This window comes from Ceratotherium simum, chromosome 13 (genome assembly GCF_057802395.1).
Source record: "Ceratotherium simum simum isolate JZ-2026a chromosome 13, ASM5780239v1, whole genome shotgun sequence".
NCBI classification, from domain to species: Eukaryota; Metazoa; Chordata; class Mammalia; order Perissodactyla; family Rhinocerotidae; genus Ceratotherium; species Ceratotherium simum.
Genome location: NC_141912.1, coordinates 40,259,094 through 40,280,757, shown reverse-complemented (window position 1 = coordinate 40,280,757; position 21,664 = coordinate 40,259,094). Strand labels below are relative to the sequence as shown.

Below are 21,664 nucleotides of genomic sequence, written 5' to 3'. Positions count from 1 at the left end.
GGATGCAGTGTTGCTGGGGTTTACAGACACTCAGTAAATGGCAGCCAAGTGAGGGAGAAATATCCTGGGTGTGTGTTTGTGACGAACTCATTTACCCCTTCATTGCACAAATGTTTGTGGAGTGTCTACTATATAACAGCCACTGGGGATATATCGTTGAACAATCCAGACTCCCCACCCTATTAGATGAGCTTTTAGTGGGTATGTGTGTGTGTGTTGGGGAGTAGGGGGTGCAGAACAGAGTAAACAAAAGAAATAAAGTTATATAGCATATTAGAAGGAATTTAGTGCTAGGAAGAAAACAAAGCCAACAGTGGGATAAGGAGTGTGTGTGGTGGGGTGTTGCAATTTTAAACAGGCTCGGGAGTATGAAAGAGGTCGTGTTCCCTGCAGAGTTACAGTGCGGGGTGGGGGCGGGGAGAGTGGAACAGTGCTCCTTCCCAATGTGGGGGTCTCCCCAAGCCAGGTGAGCACGGGGCGAGAGGGAGTCGTGCCTTTGTGGCTGGATTAGTTCCCGACATCCTCTGATTTTCTACAGCTTCTCCAGTCCCCTTCTAGTCTCCTTTTCCCAAGATTATAGGAAGGTGTGTGAGACAGAAAGAGACTGAGAATCAAGCTTTCTTGGCAGAAACATCAGTAAGCGAAAATTGAATTATAATGAAAATAACAATAGTAATAACTTCCTGACCTCGGTCATTAGGTACACACTCATGTTAGTTAATGCACCAGCACTAATAGACCCGACTCCCAGAGACCGCAACCCCCGGGGCACCGCAGGGCGCGCAGCCTCCCCTGGCGGCGGCCCCCGGGAGCGGGAGCGCACGGAGCACCTGGCTGGGGCCAGAACTCACCCCGAGGCGACTGTCGGGCCCGCCGCGGGGCGTGCGCGGGGCGGGGCCTCCACGGGGGCGGTGCTGGCGGGGGCGGGGCCGGATGCAGCCCCTCCCCCGAGGAGATCGGCGCGGGCCGGCAGCCCGCGCTGGGCGCTGGTTAAAGAGGCGCGCGGAGGCGGGAGCGGTGCATACTGCTGTGGCGCGCGGAGGGGTGGCCCACGTGTCTCCCCGGAGTCCGGCCCCGAGTTCACCCAGCTGCTTTCGCCCCGCGATCCAGGGCGCCCACTGGGCCCCCTTGGTGTCCGCCCGCCCCCGGCCCGCGTGAAAAGGGCCCCACATAGTTCCCCGGCTCGGTGGGCCAACTTGGCTGAGCAACTTTATCCCGGGAGCGGCGCCGGGGGAACGGGACACTGCGCATGCGGAGCTCCAAATTCAAACAGCTGTTTCCAGAGGCTGGAGGGCGGGTGGACCGGGAGCCGCTGGGGCTAGGGGAGGCTTTCTCGAGGAGGCGGCCGCTCCGGAGCCATGGTGGACCGGGGCCCTCTGCTCACCTCGGCCATCATTTTCTACCTGGCCATCGGGGCGGCGATCTTCGAGGTGCTCGAGGAGCCGCACTGGAAAGAGGCCAAGAAAAACTACTATACCCAGAAATTGCATCTGCTCAAGGAGTTCCCGTGCCTGGGCCAGGAGGGCCTGGACAAGATCCTGGAGGTGAGCCGCCGCCGTCCCCCTGCATCCACCTGAAGCAGGCTGGAGGTTCAGGAGTGCGCAAGGGAAGCCTCTCAGCTTTGGACGACACTTAGTCCCTGTGGGTGGCCCTGGGGGTGACAGGAGAGGATGTCTCACTATGGGTCTGGCTGCTGGGATCTGTCTTTCACCCGTGGACACAGGAGTCACCCACGCGCGGAGACTCTTTGGAACCCAGTTCATCCGGAGAAGAACTTAGGGTTGATCCCCGGGTGAACCAGGTCCTGCGGTGGCTCGGTGTGGGTGTGCGGGTACGTCCCTCTTTGGAAGGAGGTTGTGGGGCGGATAAAGGCGCTTATCTTTCCTTGGAGGCTCTCCCGGGTTTCGGGAGCCCGGCCGGTGCCACCCCCTCGCGTCACCACCTCCCAGCTCGGGAAGCCAGTGCCGCGCCCGCCCGGCTTTTCTTCTGGGCCGTGAGCCCGTCGGAGTTACGAGAAGGTCCCCTAGCCCCAGGCTGAGCAAAGAACCTCGCCCCCCCGGGGTCAGGAGCGGGGTCTGGGGCTCTGTCGGGCCTGAGTCCCCGGGGCAGGGGCTGGTGGCTGGAATACTCAGGCTTCCGTGAAGGCTTATCTCGCCAAGACATCCCTCAAGGGCTTGGAGTTAAGCTTTGTGAAAGTAGCAGGTTGAGCAAAAGAGCGAAACCCGGGGAGTCGCATTTTGGGGGAAAAGGAGACGTTGTGCAGAATGGAAGTTGGTGGGGAGAGTTTCTCCTCCACATTGGCCTTGGGAGCCTCTTATCTTCTGGCTCATATGCCCGATGGATGATGGCATTGACCTCGCTCGGATAAACTGTGGGGCTGACCTTGGGCCAGTTTGGGAACCAAGGCCCTTTACTCTAGTTTCTCGAAGGTTCTTAGCCTCAAGCATCCACCCTTCTTGGCCTGTGCTAATGGCCTCCCCCCAGTGGACCGACCAGGACCTGGGTAAGAGCCCGTAGAGGCTCTAGATCGTTAGGTGGAGGGGAGGGGGTCGGGGGGAGATTGTCCAAGGTGTTACCTTTCTCTTGGAATGAAAGATGCCAGAAAGGAGGTTTGATGAGGAACAGCATTTAATCTACAGCAGCCTCCGTATATTTTAAAGATTTTTGTTTATTTCTTTTTTCCCCCCAAAGCCCGAGTAGATAGTTGTATGTCATAGCTGCACATCCTTCTAGTTGCTGTATGTGGGACGCGGCCTCAGCATGGCCAGAGAAGCGGTGCGTTGGTGTGCGCCTGGGATCCAAACCCGGGCCGCCAGCAGCGGAGCGCACACACTTAACCGCTAAGCCACGGGGCCAGCCCAGCCCCCCTATACTTTATAGCTGTCTAGTTGTCCTCATTTTTCCGGCCTCCGTTTCCCTATAGGTAAAATGAGCATGAACCCGTCTTCATCTGTTTTTATCTGCCCTGGACTGCTGGAAGGTAGAAAGCATTGGAAAACATGAAAATGTCTTGCCTCTGGTGCCCCATTTTTGTCCCCACCTCAATGGACATTCACACAAATGAGCATATGGGTGCCCACCAACAGCCGGGCAAGTAAAGACCTGTCTTCTCAGGGGCCGGTGGAAGGGGAGGTTTAGGCCTGCAGATTGGATATTTGGTTTTGGTGAGGAGAATCTCTGGACCTGTAGCAGTTCCTGGGGTGGGGGACGTGGGAGGTGAGGTTGGTGGGGAGGATGAGCTTCAGAAGGTAGTTGGGGGGTTAGCTCCTCATAGCAGGAGCTCTGGGATGAAGCGCATGCCTTTGGATGGGTGTCTGCCCTGTGTGTGTGTGTTGGGGAGGGGTCACTTTATAATTTCCCTTAGGAAACAATTCCTCTGGAGAACGAGTTGTTTTTTAGTTTCTTCCAGGGCTTTGTTTAGAGGGGGAAGGGGCCGGCGGGGATGATAAAGAATCGAGCTGCCCTCGAAGTGTTTCCCTCTTCGCTGCTCCTCCGCTACTGCAGGGGAAGGAAGGAAGGAAAGAATTCAAGGCTGAATGTGGGAAAATAAACTTCAAAACATGAGGAGAAGGGAAAAGGAGGGGTCGGGCTGAGGCAGCCGGGTGCAGCTGGTGGTAGCAGCTTTGGAGGTTGGACAGCTTTCTTAAGGTGTTTCAGCAAACAAAATGCCTCTTATTTTGAGGTCCTTTTAAACCCACCAGTGATTACCCCCACGAGTGGTCAAGTAACTTTTAGAAAAAGGATGTGGCGTCAGGCCAGTCTGATTTGAAAATGATTATGGGCAGCCCTGCCCCATCTGCAGCCAAAAACGCTCAAACCATCTCCAACCGGGCGAGTCCCCTCCCTTTATAGGAAAAACCCGAGAAATGAAAACGGACCAGTGGAAGCATTTTGCTAGCGTCACTTTTAGTCTGCAAAAACTTCTGCCTGGCTCCGCTTTCTGATCTGTCACTTGGGGCACTGCCTCAGGCCTCAGGAAATTGGTTTAAGGAAAAATGAAAACTCAAAAATCTTCATTCCCATCTGGCTGCTTCAGCATTTTCCACCTGAGGTTCTGTGTTGTATTGGGTTTGTAATCCTAAAGGAGTCTGTTGCTAGGAATTCCTGGGGTGGGGGCAGGCTCATGGGGAGGGTCGTTGTAGGGGAGGGGGTACAATCTGGGTTGGGGCTTTTCTTACACTGGAAATTGTGTGTGTGCTTTGAAATGCGTGAGAAAGGGAGTTAACCCACCTTTCTTTAGATCTTTGGAGATAGTCCCCAAGTCATCAAGTGCTCGATCCCTGTTCAAGCTGTGGTTGAACAGAGGCAGAGGCTGACTTTCAAATGCTCAGCGCACCACCAGCCTCACACCACCAGCCTCGGCTCTCATGGTCGTCCTCCTTCCTGCCTTCAGAACCATCTTGAATCCTTGCTCTCAAGCCTGCTCCACCAGGTGTTGGATGACCCACTCCCCCAGCCTCTTCCTAAATTGCAGACTCCCACAAGTGGAGTTAGCACTGACTGAGCACCCTCTGTGTTGGGCATGGTGGGTGCTATCTGCATTTTATGAGAGAGGGCACAGGCTGGTTTTGCCATCTGGCTTGGTCATTTACCCATCAAGCCCTTTAATTTTGCCTCTCTTTCCTCATCTGCAAAATGAGGGTCTGGTGAGGGTCAAGTAAAGTAGAGCGTTAGGCAAGATGTGTATGGAGCACACACATCTTGTGTTTGTGGCTAGCATTGATTGCACACACGTTGACCAAGGCAACTTGCCACGTGCTTTACCTGCATTAGTTCAGGTACTTCCTACAGCAATCTTATGTATTCAGATAAGGAAACTGAAGCTCAGCGAAGGTTAAGGTGGCCTTGGTGATACAGCAGGAGGGCACAGCCTAGGGGGAGGGAATGGGACAGTCTGCCTCCAGAGCCTGTTCCTTGGAAGCCCTTGCCTTCCCTCTCGGGCATGTGAAGCTGTTGAATGGTGGGTCTGTAAGTGAGCTGAGTAAATTGGTTCAGCTGGACTCTGCTCTGCTGGGAAATTCTATTTTCTGTTTCCCCTGGAACAGGTGTCAGCGTTGGCATTCCCCCGTGTTCTGCTCGGCTGAGTGGGTACCTTCTCCCTTACTGAAATGAGCAGCCGTCCACCCCACCCAGCTCCTCTTATGGAAGCACAAAAAAGCAGAGGGTTGGGGTGTAGGGGAGGAATAAACCCGTCTCAACCTTTACCCCCGGTGTGCGGTGATCATCAACAGAAAGGATTTGAGAGCCCACCACGCAGCAGGGCTTTGCATAAGCACTTTACATGCATTCATATTTTAATTTAATCTTGACGACCACCACTTTTTATGGATGAGGACAGTGAGGCTTGAAAAGATGATGTAACTTGGCCAGGATCATAGAGTGGAGGGTCAGGTTTCAAATCGAAGTGTGTTGTATTCCAAAGTACATGGAATTAGTCAACAAGCATTTATTAAGTATCCACTGTGTGCCAGGCACTGGGCAAAGCGCTGGGAGTTCAAAGATGAATTAGACACAGCCGGGCTCAGACTGGCTGCTGGGGAGAAGGATGAATAAACCCACTGTGGCAGGACAGTTCGTGAGGCCCCCACGGAGGTATTCAAGAGGGATTCTTAATGAGGGCTCCCGGGTCCAGCCTGAGGGATCAGGGAGGGCTCTCAGGAGGAGATGACCTGAAGCCAGAGTGGCGTCTTGGAATTAGGAGGGTTTAGCAGGGAAAAGAAGGGGGAAGAGAGTGGGGTGTTGCTTTGTGCTGTGGCTTTTGGGGGTGCGGTAGGGGTCCTCCCAGGCCCTGCCCTCCACTGGGGCACCCATCCCTAACTCTAGGTTTTCCTGACTGCTCACGTAGCTGACCAGTTCCCAGAAGCCTCTTGGATCCCACTAGCCTCCTTGCTGCCTGAGCTCCAAACTGCATTATCCTGTCCGGACGTTTTCCATGTCTGCCAGACCTCTCTCCTTTCATTTTCTATACACGTTCCAGTCTATAGCGGTGAGGCTGATGCCAATTTTGAGGTTCTGACATCCTGTTATTAACACCAATCTTCCTCCTAAAATTTGAGAAGTATAACTGTGGATTATGTGGTAAAATTACGTCTGACCAAAATGCTTAGAACAGGGCACGTTAATTGAATATTTTGGAGAATTGAGGGTTAACATGAAAACCTCTTTTGTTTCAAGCCTTGTTGGAAATTGTAAAGCGCACTGGTCCACTTAACCGCCTTTGTAAGTAGAGGGAACACAATAGATCTTTTGATTATCCGGGATCAGAGGCCTCCACATCATTAGTTCGAACTTGAACTCTGAAGTCTAGGACTGCAGAAGTGGAAAGTGGAGAAGTTAAGTTTTTGAGAGGAAATGGAAGAAAGAAGTCTCTTCCTAATGGCTTGTTTTCTTATTTATGTTCCACTCAAAGGGCAGCCAAAAAAAAAAAAAAATTCTCAAATCAATAAATCTGCCTTAGTTAACTGCTCTGGTTAGAGTTTTAACAGTTAAAGTGAATTTTTATTAAATCGTTTTGCGAGTTTTACTAGAGCCCTTAGGAAGATTACTGATGGCTGACACGGTAAGAGAGACTTACTGAGAACAGAAATTAGTAAGTGTTGAAAGGTTCTAGTGGAGGTGGGGGGAGTCCTATAGAAGAGGGTACAAGGGAGGTGATGACTTGCTTCTAAGTATTTTTCGACGGTTTTGCCGTATTTATCGTCTGGCATTTAAAAGAAACACAATCCTCCAGTTTCGGATGCTGTGCTCGGCTAGCTCTGACCTCAGGTCAAGGGCTTTCATCTTGAACTTGGCTGTTTGCTGTCAGATTGGGCTCAGTCTCTGAACTCTGTCGGGGGGTGGGTAGGAAAGTACAAGGCTTTGGGGAGCAGAGGAGCCAGGCTCCTGAGACGGAACCCCCAAGAGAGTCTTTGTACAAATTGGGATGCTAGATCCCAGGGTGGGACGAGAACTGGGTGACACAGAGAGGCCAGGTGACGTGGATGACTATAGGAAAGCACGTGAAATAGGTTCGCCTCCTTCCGATGTTCCTTTTAGGGAGTGGAGAAGGGAGAGGTGACTCTGTTTCATTGAGAGTCCCCCTGGACTCTTGGAATGAGGCAGAGGAGGCCAGATCTGTCCATCTCCCCAGGGCTGGGTTGACATGGATAGAGAGCATGCTGCCCTCGGCAGGGATCTTTCACCGCATGCCACTCGCCTCACCACCTGTAGGCCCCCTGCTGTTGCTGAGTCACCATCCAAGCAGTGTCTGTGGTTATGGGGTGGCCCCTGAAACATGCCATAATGTCACCCTCGTAGGCTGCTTAGAACAGTGCTTGACACATAGTGCTCATTGTGTTAGCTGCCATTGCCACCTCTCCTTCTAGATACCACTACTATGCAATGGGGCCGTCCAGGCACAAGTGTGGTTCACGCAGAATCAGGAAGACTTTTCTAGAGCAGAAGAAATGTCAACCGAAGTTTTTTTTTATTGTAGTAAAAAAACATATAAGTTTACCATCTGAACCATTTTTTAAGAGTACAGTTCAGTAGTGTTAAGTATATTCACATTGTTGTGAAACAGATCTCCAGAAATTTTTCATCTTGCAAAACAAATTCTATACCCATTAAACAACTCCCCTTTCCCTCCTCCCCCGGTGCCTGGTAACTACCATTCTACTTTCTGTTTCTGTGAATTTGACTGCTTTAGATACTTTATTAGCAGAATCATACAGTATTTGTCTTTTTGAGTAAAATGGTGCAGTCGCTAAGGAAAACAGTATAGAGGTTCCTCAGAAAACTAAAAATAGAACAAACTACTGTATGATCCAGCAATCCCACTTCTGGGTATATAGCAACCAAATTTTTAAAGAGCTAGACAAGGAGCGGGGCGGGGGGGGGGGGGAGTGGATCTTTCTTGCCCACAGCCCTCAGGGAGGTGTAAAGCTCCGTGGTGGTCCTGGGCTGCAGCCACAGGGCAGAGAGGTGAGGGTCAGATGACAAAGCCCTCTGGGTTTAGCCAAGGAATTTGAACTCACTAAATTTTTGCAATTTACAAGGAGGGGAGTGAACAGCGTTTCAGAAAGTTTCATCTTCCTTCACAGCCGTTTGCAACGTACAAGTTGAATAGTCTACTCTAAATTAGCGGCATTTCTGTGCGCTGATCCCTTTACCCCATCGCTGTTCTGATAAGGACGCCTCCTCCTTTTCTCCTTCTGATGTGATGGAGTGTGGGTTTTTTCCACCAAAGCCCATAGAGTGTACAGCCCCCTAGAAGAGCCCACCCGCCCTCCCTCACACCCCAGCTTTCAGTTAGGGTATCCTCTCTTCTTCAGGTCTTGGTCCCTGTCTCTGCCAAAGACATACCCTCCCCCCAACCCATTTGATGACCTTCCCAGATTGCGTCTTAGTTGCCCCTTATGTAAAAGTGGAGGTGATGTGCTCTAGCTCTGTACAGCTGCCTGGGGCCTCTCGGCTTTTTGTGAGGAGTTAATCCGATCCCCAGACCTCAGAGGCCTGGGCAAAGTAAGAGTGGGATCACAGAGGGGGCCCTCCCTGCTGGCTGTCCTTTCTGTGTGTGCTGAAGCCTCAGAAACCAGAGTGGGCTTTAGCCCTTGGGATCTCAGTCTAGCCTGGGAGAGAAAACAGGGCCTCGGTGGTGAAATGAGGGGAAATACGGTCCTGGTGCTGAGTGATGGGTTGCAGATGGTAGAGGCTGGAGAGATGGACGAGGGTCAGAGGGCCTCAGAAGATTCAGTTCCTGTTTCCTGAGGCCTGTAGAATCCCCTGGCCTTCGAGGTCTCTGGCTTTGAGCAAAACATGGCCCCTGCCCTCAGGGAGCCCCTAATCTAGAGAAAGAAAGGTAAAGGAGCCGTTACCTGAGTGACATTGGTAAGTGTTCCAAGAGCGTACCGTGGAGATAGATGCCTGCTCTTGAACTTAAAGAAAGGGGAGTTTGAGCTCGATTGAAGGATGAGAGGTGTGGGTAGCAGCCCCTGTGAGCACTCCTACTATGTGCCAGGCATTGGGCTGGTTCTTTACCTCTGCCTCCTTGAACCAGTCCTGTGGGTCAGTTGCTGTTCCCACTGAACAGGAAGCCAGAGGCCAGGGGGCCTGCCCGAGTCTACATGGCTAGCTAGAGGCTGAGATGTGCCCCACCTTGCTGCCTCAAGCCTTGGGTCCATGAGTGGAGGTAGGTCCACGAGGTTGGGGCACCCGGAGTGGGCCGGGAGTAGGAGTGGGAAAGTGAGGATGCCAGCTAACAGTTACTGAGCACTTGCTTAGCCACAGGTTACCTGAACTATTTGTGCATCATCTCATGAACGTTCACAGCAGCCTTCTGCTGTAGGTACTCTTACCGCCGCTGCCTCACGGTGGGAGCGACAGAATGTAGACCACAGAGGTTCACTAACTTGCCCGAGACTGTACAACGGGGATGTGGAAGAACAGGGATTTGAACCCGGAGCCCACATCTGAACCATTCCACTCTCTGTGAGGCTACATTGAAGGTGGGAAAAACAAGGAACAAAGGTCTAGAGGTGGGAAAGTGTGGGGCATGTGTGGTGTCTTCAAAGCCTTAGGGTACATGGGACGGCTTTCAGGATGCTTCCTTAGCTGTGTGACCTTGAACAAAAGTCAGTCTCCGCATCAATGAAGTGGGATAATAGTAGAGCATCTCCCTCATGCCTGTAGAATCCATATAAACACCCTTGACAGAGTGCCTGGTGCATGCAGCCGGTGACTTGCTATGTATTAGTGAGGTGCTGTTCCTGTACCCCATCTCTCTGTGGGGGCCCTGTTCCTGACACCCACTTCAGGCCCACCATGGATTGAGCTCCTAATCTAGAGATAGAGACAAGGAAGATAAAACTCACCAGATCTCTCCTAGTGAAGTCACCCATCATTTTCCATTTCCTGCAAATTTACCCACAACCCTCCTCCCAAAGAGTTAATGGGCAGCATCTGAAAATATGGGTGGTTTACTTCTTCCCTACCAGCTGGGCCCTGCTCCCTGCTCTGGGGTAAAGGGGCAAGGCTTTCTCTGCTCAGTCCTGGCTTGTCCCATGGTTAAACCTTTTCCCTTCTGGAGGATTCCTGAGTCCAGATGGCCTCATGGGTGCCCTCCCTGGAGGGCAATCACACAGGATCTGGGGACAGAGTTGTGCCCTCCTTGGGGGCAGACAACACCCACCTCCCTTCTCAGAGGGCCCTTTGTAGTCAGGTCCCTTTGATTGGCTTTGAAATGTGCATTCTATTTTTCCTTTCCTCCATCTAAATATTTGGGTTTCCTGCCAAAATATTTAGGCAGGATTGTGTACTTCTGGCTGTGTCACCTCCCATGGCCCACTGTAATTGGGCTGCAACTGGTCAGCTGGGCCCCTCCTATGAGGGAGAGGCTTGCCCCCAAGTCTAGGAGAGAAGCCGAGCGGGGCGCTTGGTGGCAGGGCCAGCTTTACTGGCTCCTATAGCCTGGTGGCTGGCCCTGTGGGCTGCCAGGGGCCTTGTCAGCCACATCAGGTGGGGAGTACGCAGTTGAGCCCCTCTATTTGTCTGTGTGGACCCGTGCTTGGGGCTGGGACTGGGGCTGGGGCTGAGAGACCCGTATCTGAACCACTCTGTGAGGAATAGCTGATTCTAACCTGGGTTCTGATTCTCCCTACACTCCTGGTCTGTGCTGTGTGACCCTGGCCAGATTTCACCTCTCTGGACTCTGCTTCCCTCGAGTAAATTCATCCCTTCATTCAAGAAGGCTTGGAGCACCTGTTAAATTAGGCCCAGCCAGACTGTAGGAGGCCTGCATGGGTGGGGCCGCGTCTTCACACTCTTTGGTTCCAGGCGTAGCCCACAAGACGTGCTCAGTAAGTATGTGGGTTTTAGCCGACCACTGACTTACTCAGAACCTGTCTATTGGGCCCTGCGTGCCCAGTGGTGTAGCTGGCTCTGAGGGGGAGGCTGAGAGCCGTGTGGACCTTTGGGTTGGAAGTCCAGTCAGGAAGGGGCAAGCTTCTTACAAGGGCAAGGCGGTTACCTGGGTGAATTGAGCCAAGCCCAGACTCTGGCTCCTGGTCTCATAGGCTCCAGATCATGGCGAGGAGGAGGAGAGTCCCATTATCAAAATTTACTCCCACTTCCCCTTCAGGCCACGTGAGGTGAGGCCATGTTGTGTAGTGGTTGAGACAGGCTTTCAAGTCATGCTGCCTTTGCAAGCTGTGCGCCCCTGAGCACATAGCTTCCTCGGAAAGTGGGGGTAATATTTCCTGCCTCGTTGGGAGTGAAGATAACAGGAGAAAATGACTGTAAAGCTCACCGCAGCTTCCAGCTCCGAGTTAACCTTTAAGACCAGGTTATTGTTATCTTCTCCCTTTGAAGGACTTTGCAGAATAAACGGCTCTCCCTCTCCGGGTCTCTTTATCTCCAGGAGGCCCGTCTCTTTTCCCCTCATCCCTTGTTTCATAAACTTTTCCTAAACTCCTTTCCCCTGGGATTAACAAGGCCGGCCAGCGTGAGCGTGTTTGGCAGGTCTGTCCTTCACAGCAAGCTAGGTGCTGGAGGGGAGCCGTGGTTTCTGCTTTCAAGGAACTTGACACAGAGCAAATACCCAGGCCCTCCTCCAGCAGGTACTTCCTAAGCACGTACTATGTGCCCAGATCTGTTAGAGACCTGCTGCAAAGAGAACGGCCCCATCCCTGCTTTTGGGGAGTGTCTTCAGACCACGTACTGCAGAAACCACCAGGGCAAGTCCACGTGCAGGGGGAGGGAAACAGCACCCCCTTGCCCCTTCCTTGTGGAAGCTGGTGTTTGATCTTCAGAGCCTGCTGAGGAGGAGCAGGAGGAAGGCTGGGCTGTTTGCAGGGGAGAACAGTGTGTCCCAGCTGATACCTCCTTTGGCATGACAGGAGTCTGCACTGGGCTTTTTCTACCATGGCCCACCCCACAGGGCACCCCCTCTGGGCTGACCAAGGATATTGGCCCCAGGGGATGGAGCAGGAGTATTGCACGGTGTTGCCTGGGTGACCTCTAAGAAGCTTGCGGATACACAGGCTTTGCACTCTTGGAGCCCCACCCTTGGCCTTACCGTGATCTCTGCACACCCGTTCATCTAGGTGCCTTCCTGTGACCTCTGGGCCTGACTCTGATGTGAGGCCTGGCAGTGGGATGCCATCCCATTTGCTGGATGGGAGAACAGAGGCCTGGTGAGGAGCTGGGGACACTGTCTCTAGAACCAAGCCCAGGTTACGCTAGAGCCTTTCTTCACTGAGCCATCTGTCACCCCACCTCGAATCCCCTTTTACATGGCTTTTAAATCAAAATCTTGATGGTGTTTTGGGGTGCAGAGCACTTAGTCTACTTACACTGAATTGGCCTGCTGGATTTCCTAACCTGCCCAGCATACCCCTTCCTGTGATCTTGAGCATCAGCTGCCCCACCAGTTAGTGAGTTTTTCTGGGAAAAGAGGCGAAAGGTGAAATTGTAGGCTCGGGAAGGAGGATGTTTTTCGGGGCCATGCAGAGCCTGGGGCAGAAATGATCTGATGCCTCCGCAGGGAGTTTCCCTATCGCAGGACCCTGCTCCCCATGGATCTGCACCCAAGAAGCTGTTGTTGGCTGGTTTCTCCGGAGCCCACCTTGGAGGCTGGCAGGGGTGGCTGATGTGGGGAGGAGGGTTAGGCTCTGGGCACCTCTCCTGGCAGCGAATCATAAAATGTGAGGCTGCAGGGAGATTGGTGGTTATCTAACTGGCCTCCCTTTACAGCCCTGGAGCCAAGGCCCAGACCTTGGGAGGTTATGTAACTTTTCCAAGGTTACTGTGCTCGCCAGGGGTGGGGGAAGTACCATAAAGGAGTGGTTAGAGCTAAGTGGGGCAATTAGAGAAGGCTTCTTGGAAGCAGTGGCCACGGAGGTAGGTTGAAAGGTGATTGCCACATCTTGAAATTGGTCTCTTGGTCCCTGCCACCGCAGTCGGGGGTCCTGATAGAGTCAGATCGGGAGCCCCAACTCAGAATACCCTCTATGGCTTCTCCCTCAGACGAAAAGCCAAGGACGTGCGGCGGCCCAAGGGATTTGGACTCTGCTGCTGTGTAATCTCGCCTCTCTCTGGACCCCTACCCTTGATCCCAGCTGGCGTCGCTCCAGACAGGAGGCCATCTCCTGAGGGCAGAGAGGCGTTCTCAAACCCGGCACACTCATAGTGAGTTTCAGCTTTTACCAAGAACTCCAGGTCTCAGTCCACTGATAACATGAATTACTCTGATGTGGTGGTAGAGGAGGCGTAACAACAGCCACACAACAGTAGTAACGGTAGCTGACGCTTCGTGAAGGCCGGGCTGTACCACATGCCACCAGCTCCCCAACAGTGGTGAGATAGGTGCTGTGAGAACCTCACGGTGCAGGCCGTCTGAGTCCAGAGCCAGAGTTGTGCATTCACCTCCCATCTGGACTCCATAGTGTCCTAACTTAGCGCCAGTCCTACCGATCTTGCGAGGCTACCAGCGCTCCATGGGCCTGGGTTTCGGCTTGGGCCCGTTGGCTCCCCACAGCCCAGAAGCCTTCACCGAGCACTGCTCTCTTCAGCATCGCGGGTTCCAACACCACTGTTTCCTGACCACATTGACATATCAGTTTGTTTGCTATTTTCAGCGTGGAAAGTTTGAAAGCAAGAAAACCTGGGTTATGTTTGTGGGTGCCACAGCTCAGAATTGGGGCTGTCAACTGTCCCTGCCCCTGGCCCCATTCCCCCATCATCTTTACAGACCTAACAGGCCCGCGACCCTTCACTGCGGGGTTTGTGGGTCCGGGGACTCTGAGACCGAGCCCTCCAGGAAGAAGCAAGGAGCTAGAGGGAGAGGTGCAATGGCCTCTTAGCGGTGGGCCTCCTGTCTGCACCCCCACATCACCTGGCACCTCCCTGGCAGCTAAACCCACACTCGTGACACGTGCCCCACGTGGCTTCCCCAGGGTAACCCCTAGCAGGACTGTCATCTGCACCTTGGGAGGGAATAGCTTTAGTCCGGCCTTTCTCCTGGGGTATAAGCATTGCCCAGATCCTGCCTGCGTGGCTGGGGACAGAGAGGGGCTATTTTGCAGCGTGCCAAGGACTCCAGGGCGGGCCCTTTGTGGACTCGAATGTTTATTTTGGCTTGGGTGCCCCTGTGTCTAGTGCAAGGTTCTTGTTCCTCCCATGCCCCCAGGTGCAGGATGGCACCTGTTCACAGACCCTCTGGAGGAGAAAGAACAGCAGCCCCATACCTTCCCCATAGCTCCTGTTCAAATAAAACTCTCTCCTCCCGGGTCATGGAATGCATCCTGACAGTGTTAGCTTTGGAAGGGTGCCCTTCCCTTCTCGCATCCCGGCCCCCTCTGGAGCAGCGGGTGGAAGGGCCACCTCTCGCCAGGGGATAAGTGCTGAGTGGGCTAAGTGGAGCAGGCTGATGCGGTAGTGTCTGGTCAGCATCCCCCGGGGAGCAGGAAAAGGGAGGGTACCCTGATTATCAGCTTTTCAGCATCCCACCTCTCCTTTCCCCCAGAATCGAGCTGCAGCCCCGAGATCTACTTACGAGTGGCCTAGTGAATTGGGGACTAGAAGACAGAGCTGGGTCCTGGGCCTGGCTTGGCTGACTTGGTGTGTGACCAGGCCAGGTCACTGCCCATCTCTGAGCCAAGGACTTGCTCACTAAGGCCAACTAGACACTTACTGAGCCCCAGCTGTATGCCTAGTGCTGGTTTAAGGGTTGTGGGTATTGTAAGTATTAGACATTATTCCTGCCTTTGAGGTTGAGGTGGGGCCATCCAGTGTATATGAAGGATTATTAAGTAGGGGGAGAAAAGTTTTAGAAAAGTTGCTGTAGGCTGGGCTGTCAGGGAAGGCTTCCCTGACCCTGGGCCCAGGGGTTGCCTTTCTTTGAGCCCCATCACTCTTGGCTCCTCCCCGTCAGAGCACATTGCACTGGGGGTTCTGCCTTGTCTGCACACTTCCCCCTCCCCACAGGCCCTCAACTTGTGCCCCATTGGATTCCAGACCTAGCACTGTGTGAGAGGGTAATTATTAATGAACATGCTGAACCGTGAAGCTGTGTATCTCTCTCCTTTGGCTTCTCTCCCACCAGCCCCCAAACCCAAAGGCAGGTCCTCCTTTGCCTTTCAGATGGGTCCACCTCCAATCTGGAAAACTCCTGTCCGTAGCCCTCCCAGTGGGGCCCCTGCCTCGTCAGATTCTGCCCCCACTCAGCAAGCCCTCTAAGACTGCCCCCACCCCTCTGCCCCTCGTGTGTGCAGTGCCCTCCTCACTGGGGACACTCTGTTCCCTGTTGGGATAGGTCGATAGGTTGCCTGGCAAAGTGTGTCAGCATCTCCCTGGGTGTGCATCTGTCTAGACCGGGGGTGGTCTCCCCAGGGCTGGGGCAGGGCAACTTTGGAGTCATAGGGGGCACTTTTGGGTCCTGTTCTAGAAGGTTCCACCAAGCCTGCTGGGGATTCAGGGTTCACAAATCTTGGCTTTGGCGCACCCTCTCTTTTCAGAATGCCAGGGCTAAGAGCTGAATGTGGTCCAATGCCCTGTCTCCACCTGCTCTGTGTTGGGGTCATGGTGCACATATCTTATAATTTCCCCTTCCGGTTTCCCATCTGTGTACACACTCCTCCACACCTCTGTCCCGCTGCTCTGCACATGCGGTTTAACCCTGGCTTATCGATTGACTTGGTGGGATCTGGCCTGTGGAGTGGGAGACCCTCAGGAACAGGAACACCTCGTGTGCAAGCTGCCCAGGCCCTGGGGGTTTCCTGGTGCTTCAACTTGGTGTTTCTCAAAGTGAGAAACTCTGAGGCATGAGCCAGACTTCAAGTGACACAAAAACAAGACTGGGGGAAGCAGGGCGACTCAAGTTAGCGTGCATTTTCTGTTAGCATTGAGTCATAGAAACTCAACGTAAAAACAGAAGGCAGCCAGTCCTGAGTGGGAGGCAGGATTGTCGATGGCTGTTTCCTTCTCTGCCTCCCTGGTTTTCTGAAATGCTGTTGTATTGCTTTTTAAAAAAAGAAATCGAATTTTCTTAAAGGGTGAGATCTATACGTATGTGATTAGCCACATCTACACTGGGTATGTTTAATGTACGAGGTACACAAAGCACAGGTAAACATGGTTTTAACAGAACATACTCTGAAAACTAGTATCAGTTCTGTAATTGCTAAACAGTATGGTGGTGTTGTTTTTAAATTTAGCTGCCAGAGTGGTGATTTCTGGGCAGTAGTGCTGTTGAACACTGAGGGGAAGGGTCCCAAATTCTGGGGAAACACAATGGGCCTTTGGTCTGCGGACCAAGGAGTTTAAGATTGGGCACACGAGCTGACAGTCTCCGAGAAGAGAGTATGGTTCCCCGGGAGAGGGCTAACACAGCCAGGGGAGCTCCAGCAGCTGTACCCACTGTTGGGGTCAGTGTCCCCTGTGAGGAAAGGGGTCCTCCAGAGGCCCATGGACAAGTCTTGTCTTGGCCTCTGTGTGCATCCAGCTCTTCCAAGTCATACGGGTGCCCAAGAAGACCTTGCCCTGCCTTTCAGCTTAACAACACAAGCACAGGCAAGGTTTGGGACAGCCCAGGACCACGCGTGTGATTCAGAGTCAGGAACGTGCTGCGGCCCGAGGCGTCGGGCTTGGGTGAAGCTGAGGGTCCAGGGGAATGCAGACCTTGCCTAGGGGAGGTTTTGGGTAGAGTGTGTTGTTGTGTTTGACTCTGCATCTGTATAGTCATCACCATCCACTAATTAATTTTATTTCAACATAATATTACTAATTATTGTGGCTGTTTAATTTTAAATTAAAATTAAAATTTAGTTCTCCACTGGCCACATTTCAAGGGCTCAGTAGCCGCATGGGCCTGCTCAGATACAGAACATTCCATCAGCACAGAGTTCTATTGGACAGTGTATAGTGTCGATAGGAATCTGTTTAGGTTTTGATTGGCACACCCGCTTCTCTCGGTGCCTAGTCGAATTCCTTTCCTGCTGTAGGTGGGAGAGGGAGAGCCGGCCTGGCAGCCTTGGAGTGGGGAGGGTGATGACCAAGAGCCACGGGAAGGGGTTTTCCTCTCCCACCCACCAGGAAACTTGCAAGCTCTTCTGAGATGAGCACACCCACTGGTCTGATTTGCAGAAAGCGTGAGTTTTACAGAGGCCTGTTGCCCTCTCAGTCCCATCAGACTCAGGTGAGTGTGTATTTGGCAGGAGGGTGATTCCTGGTGTCCCAAACTCAGCATCATTGGTCAGCTTTGGCTCCATTGGAGGTGGGACCAGGCTGTAGAAAGAGTCATTTTTCATGGATCTCCAACATGTCGCCCAGGGTCTCCAGCCCACTGTGAGGGCACTGGTTTAGCCCTCAGGGGGCCGGATGGCCTCCTTCAGCAGACTTGGTAAATGGACCTCCCTGGACGAGCCCGAGAAGTGGCCACCCCAGCCGCCACTCAGTGTGTTTGGTGGGAAACTGAGTTCCACGGGGGGACAGGATGCAGCCACTTGAGGAGCAGGTCTTGCTCCCCCGCCTGACCCTTGGGTGACTTGGAAATCTGGTGGCATTTACTTTCCTGTCTTTGAGCCTCCCCTGGCCACACACAATGCGTGGGGAGAGCTGAAAGAAAGCCTGCCCCCAGCAACACCGGATGCTTCGAGACTAGAGCTTGTGAGTCAGGAGCATCTCGAGCTTTGCCTGTGCACCAGCTTCACGCTCTTCACGTTCATGTCCATCGAGCCTTTGGACCCATAACCCTGAGAACTGATGAGGAGACAATGCTATGCAGGCCTGCGTATCAGATGTTGCTCCACTCTCCTGGGCAGATGGAGAGCTGCCAGGGCCTGGGTGGGCGTTAGGGGGTTAAGCAAGCTTTCAAAATGCTCTTGCTTAAAATCACAGCCCTGGTGAAGGAGAGAGAGAGAGAGTGTGTCGAAGGCATGGTCTTGATTCCTTCTGCCTCCTGCATTTCGCAACGGGGCTGTCTCAGAGTCAAGATTCTCCTCCTGTGCCATCAGGAGAGTTTCCATTTCCTGTCGCCCGGCCTGTTTCTGGTCCTGTGCCCCAGGTTGGGGCGGGAGGTTTTTCCGAGCCCCGCACCGCCCCTCACCTCAGCCTAGCCTCTGTGCTAGGAGGACAGGCTGTACTTTTCCACACCTTCAGCACGCAACGGCTCTGCTGCTTCTCCCTGGTCACATCCACGAGCAAGTCAGCCACGATGGGAGGTGGGCGGGGGACTGTCCCTGCAGGGTGGAAAATGCAGAGTCAGCTGTGCTTGGTCTGCCCCTCTGCTTTTGTGACATACTTGGGCAGCGATGGCACGTATCTGGGGTACCCGCTCCTTTCCTACACTATTTGGGGGTCCTCTTTGTATCCCATCCCTGTGATGTCCAAATGCGGGCCTTGGCGGGCCAGAGCCCCTGGTGCAGCTCGTGTGGTGTGAGATCTAACAGTCAGGGCTATGGGGAGTCTGCACTTTAGGGCAAAAGTCCTCTTGCCAGAGGCTCAGTGATTTTTTTGTGTGTGTGAGGAAGATCAGCCCTGAGCTAACATCCATGCCAATCCTTCCTCTTTTTGCTGAGGAAGACTGGCCCTGGGCTAACATCTGTGCCTATCTTCCTCCCCTTTACATGGGACACCACCACAGCATGGCCTGACAAGTGGTGCCTCGCTTGGCACCCGGGATCCGAACCCCGGCCGCCAGCAGCAGAGCGCACGCACTTAACCGCCACGCCACGGGGCCGGCCCCTGGCTCAGTGATTTTGAGGTTATTGAGCATCGTGGTCTTGGCTTTTATCTCTAATTGTGACTCAGTCTTCTGATCTGGCATCTGGGGGTGATCGAGGCAGAAGGCTCCCCCACCATCCATCCCAAAATGCCTGTGCCGGTTTGCCGGTCATTTCTTGTACAATTTATTCCAGAGAGGATGGAGGCCAGCTGTTGTCTGCCTCCAGCTGGAGACTGAACCAAAGGAAATGGGCTTGGACCGCAGCCGGAGGGATTTAGGTTAGAGTCAGACAATAAGGAAGGATTGTGTGACAGGTGGTTGGCCCTCAGGAGGACGCAGCAGGGGGCTTTGTGGAGAGGGATGGGGGTGGGATGGTGCTTGGAGGCAGCGGCGTGGCCAGGTTTGGGTGGGAAGGGGTGGTTGGTGATAAACAGACAGGGAGGTTACCTCACAGGAGCAGAGAAACTCGGCTGCCCACCACCGTTAGTGCAGGGTTCATCCCACGGCCTAGTACCCCTCTGGGCTTTCTTATTTTAATTAGTGAAGAGGTTTACAGTTAGTTCAACCATCTGGTCATCTTAAACAAGTTATAATAAATGGGTAGGCTTAATAATCCCTTATCATCAGAACCCCAGCCTTCAAGGATGGGCAGTTACTTATTACCTGGAGGAGCCGCCAGCGACAGGTGAAGGGAGAGGGGAAAGGAGGAAGGAGCAGGTGGAGAGGCTGCTTTCTTGAGGGCCCTGGGAGGAGGAGAGTTTGCCTGTGGTCTGGGGCACTCTCTGGGGCAAGAGGTGGGAGTGTCAGCCACAGCCCTTCTCAGGGGTGCAGGTGGAACCTGGAGGGATGAATGTGGCAGGGGTGGGGGGCAGGTTTCATCCCATGGAGGTGGGAGTCTGGGGGTGTCAGTGGGGAGGGAACCCCCACAGGGAGCAGGAACAGCCATCAGGGCTCAGAGAGCTTCGTGGAACAGGGCATCCTTCCTTCCCACTGCTGGGGTTGCAGTAAGCAGGGGCACGCGTGGGAAGACCTGCAGCCCTCAACCGTGACATCCCCCCCTGGACCCTCACCCCTCCCACCCGTCTGCCTCCTTCCTCTGGAATCCTGATGGTTCCAAAGTCTGCAGTGCAGCTGACTCACCAGGGCTGGGACCTCTGGGGGCTTTGGCCTTGCAGACAGTTGGGGGTGGGGGTGAGGTAGGGAAAAGACACTGGGCAGAGAAACATGAAGCCATCAACCCGGGCTGCCCACACCTGCCAGCGCTGCCCACCTCATCCAGTGGAGCCAGAACCCGTGTGAGATACAACACAGGCACCCAGCGCTGTGCCCTGGGAGGAGTGATTGGGGAAGGCATGCCTCTTGGAGACTCAGCCATTTATCTGGCAAATATTGAGTCCCCACGCGTGCCAGGTTCTGCTCTGGGAACACGGGAGATGAAGTCTCTGCCTGCAGAGCTCAGAGTCTGTCTGGGGGAGATAAACAGTAGGGCAGATAACAGATCCCTCATAGACTGTCATGTGGCTGTGAGTACTGTCCCCGCTCTTCCGGTGGTGGTAGCCAGGAAGGAGGACATTGCTGTCAACAGCTAGCCCAGCTCTCGGCCTCAGCTCTGGAGGCCCCATGCAGCAGGCACCAACCCTCAGAACGGGGGTGGCCTCCGCAGCCCCCTCGTTCTTCCCACATTCGCTGTCCTGCCCAGTGCCCATTTCGGGAGCACACCCTGTATGCTATACATCGTTTCACATAGTCTGCACCCCAACCCGATGAAGCCTGGGTACCCCCACTTTGCAGATACGGAAAGTGAAGCTCAGAGAGGTGAGAGGACATGCTGCAGGTGACCCGCTGGTGGAGTCAGGGTTTGAACCCAGGTCCCTCTGCTCCAAAGCCTGGACCTTGCCCCTCTGCCCCCATGGTGCTCGCGGAGGGTCCCAGACTTGATGTTTGTGATTTTGAAGTGGAGCAGCCACCCCAGCTTGCGTTGTCTAGGCTGACGTGCTGACCTGGGCTTGGGGGAGGGGGCGGGGCAGCCGAGCTGACGATGAACCACATCTCCCTCCCATCAGCCCGGGATGGGTAGATGAAGTCTGCAGTCCTCATGACCTCTTTTGCTCCCTGCTTGAGGGCTGTTTTCAGAAGACTGGAGTGGCTGGTGACTTCCGTGTCTGCTCCTTCCACCCCACTGCCAGGTTGGGGTAAACCTAAGGCATCTCCAGGAGTTGGGGGTGGGGAGCATAAGCATATACTCATCCTAAAATATCAAGATTATGTTTGTGGGTGTGACTGCACGACCCTTTTATAGCTCTATGTCACCTGTCACCTGTGTCTGCCTGTCTACTATCACCTTCCCTGCTCCAATTTGGTTGGCATTTCTCACTCTGGTCCCAGGATGGGATTGGATGTCTGGTTTGGTGGAAAGGGCCCTCAACTGAGACTCTGGCTGGTTCTTCTCTGTGCTTTGTCATCAGCCTGCTGTGTGACTTCTACCGTGTCACTAGCCCTCTCTGATGGGTTTCCTCAGCTACAAAATGGGAATAGTAATATCCATTTTTCCTGCCTTCCCTACAGGGTCTTGAGTCTCAAATGAGATTAGGGCCAGAGGAGTTGTAGGTATGAGAGGTGCTTGATGAACGTGGGCTTCTGGCAGGGGGCGGGGGATGATGACTCAGTGCTCTCCTTAGTCTTGTTACAGAGGAGTTGAGCAGGGCCCAGAGAGGTTTGCCAGCTTGCCTGGAAAAGACAAGCCAAGAGCTGAATCTTACTCAGGGACCTCTCAGTCCTTAGTGACCCCCACCCCTGTGGGGAAGGAGGGGGGCTGTTCTGCCTCCTGGCATGTTCGAGGGATCCTGGCTTAACCATTTCCTGCCCTCAAGTTGTTGACCCACTAGTTGGGAGTCATCTCTTGGCATCAGTCAAAGCAGAAAGATGTCAGACACTCCCAGGATCTGGATTCTGGCGGCAGGGGAGGGG

At 53.7% G+C, this 21,664-nt stretch overlaps 1 protein-coding gene across 1 annotated transcript in view; it reads left to right on the top strand.

Annotated features, from left to right (window-relative positions):
* The first annotated feature begins 1,023 nt into the window (after positions 1-1,023).
* Positions 1,024-21,664, top strand: part of KCNK5 (potassium two pore domain channel subfamily K member 5) — a 37,738-nt gene continuing 17,097 nt past the window's right edge. Inside the window, exon 1 of the mRNA XM_004424182.3 lies at positions 1,024-1,544. Coding sequence (XP_004424239.2) covers positions 1,359-1,544 — 186 coding nt within the window. The 5' untranslated portion in view covers positions 1,024-1,358. The remainder of the gene's footprint in view (positions 1,545-21,664) is intronic.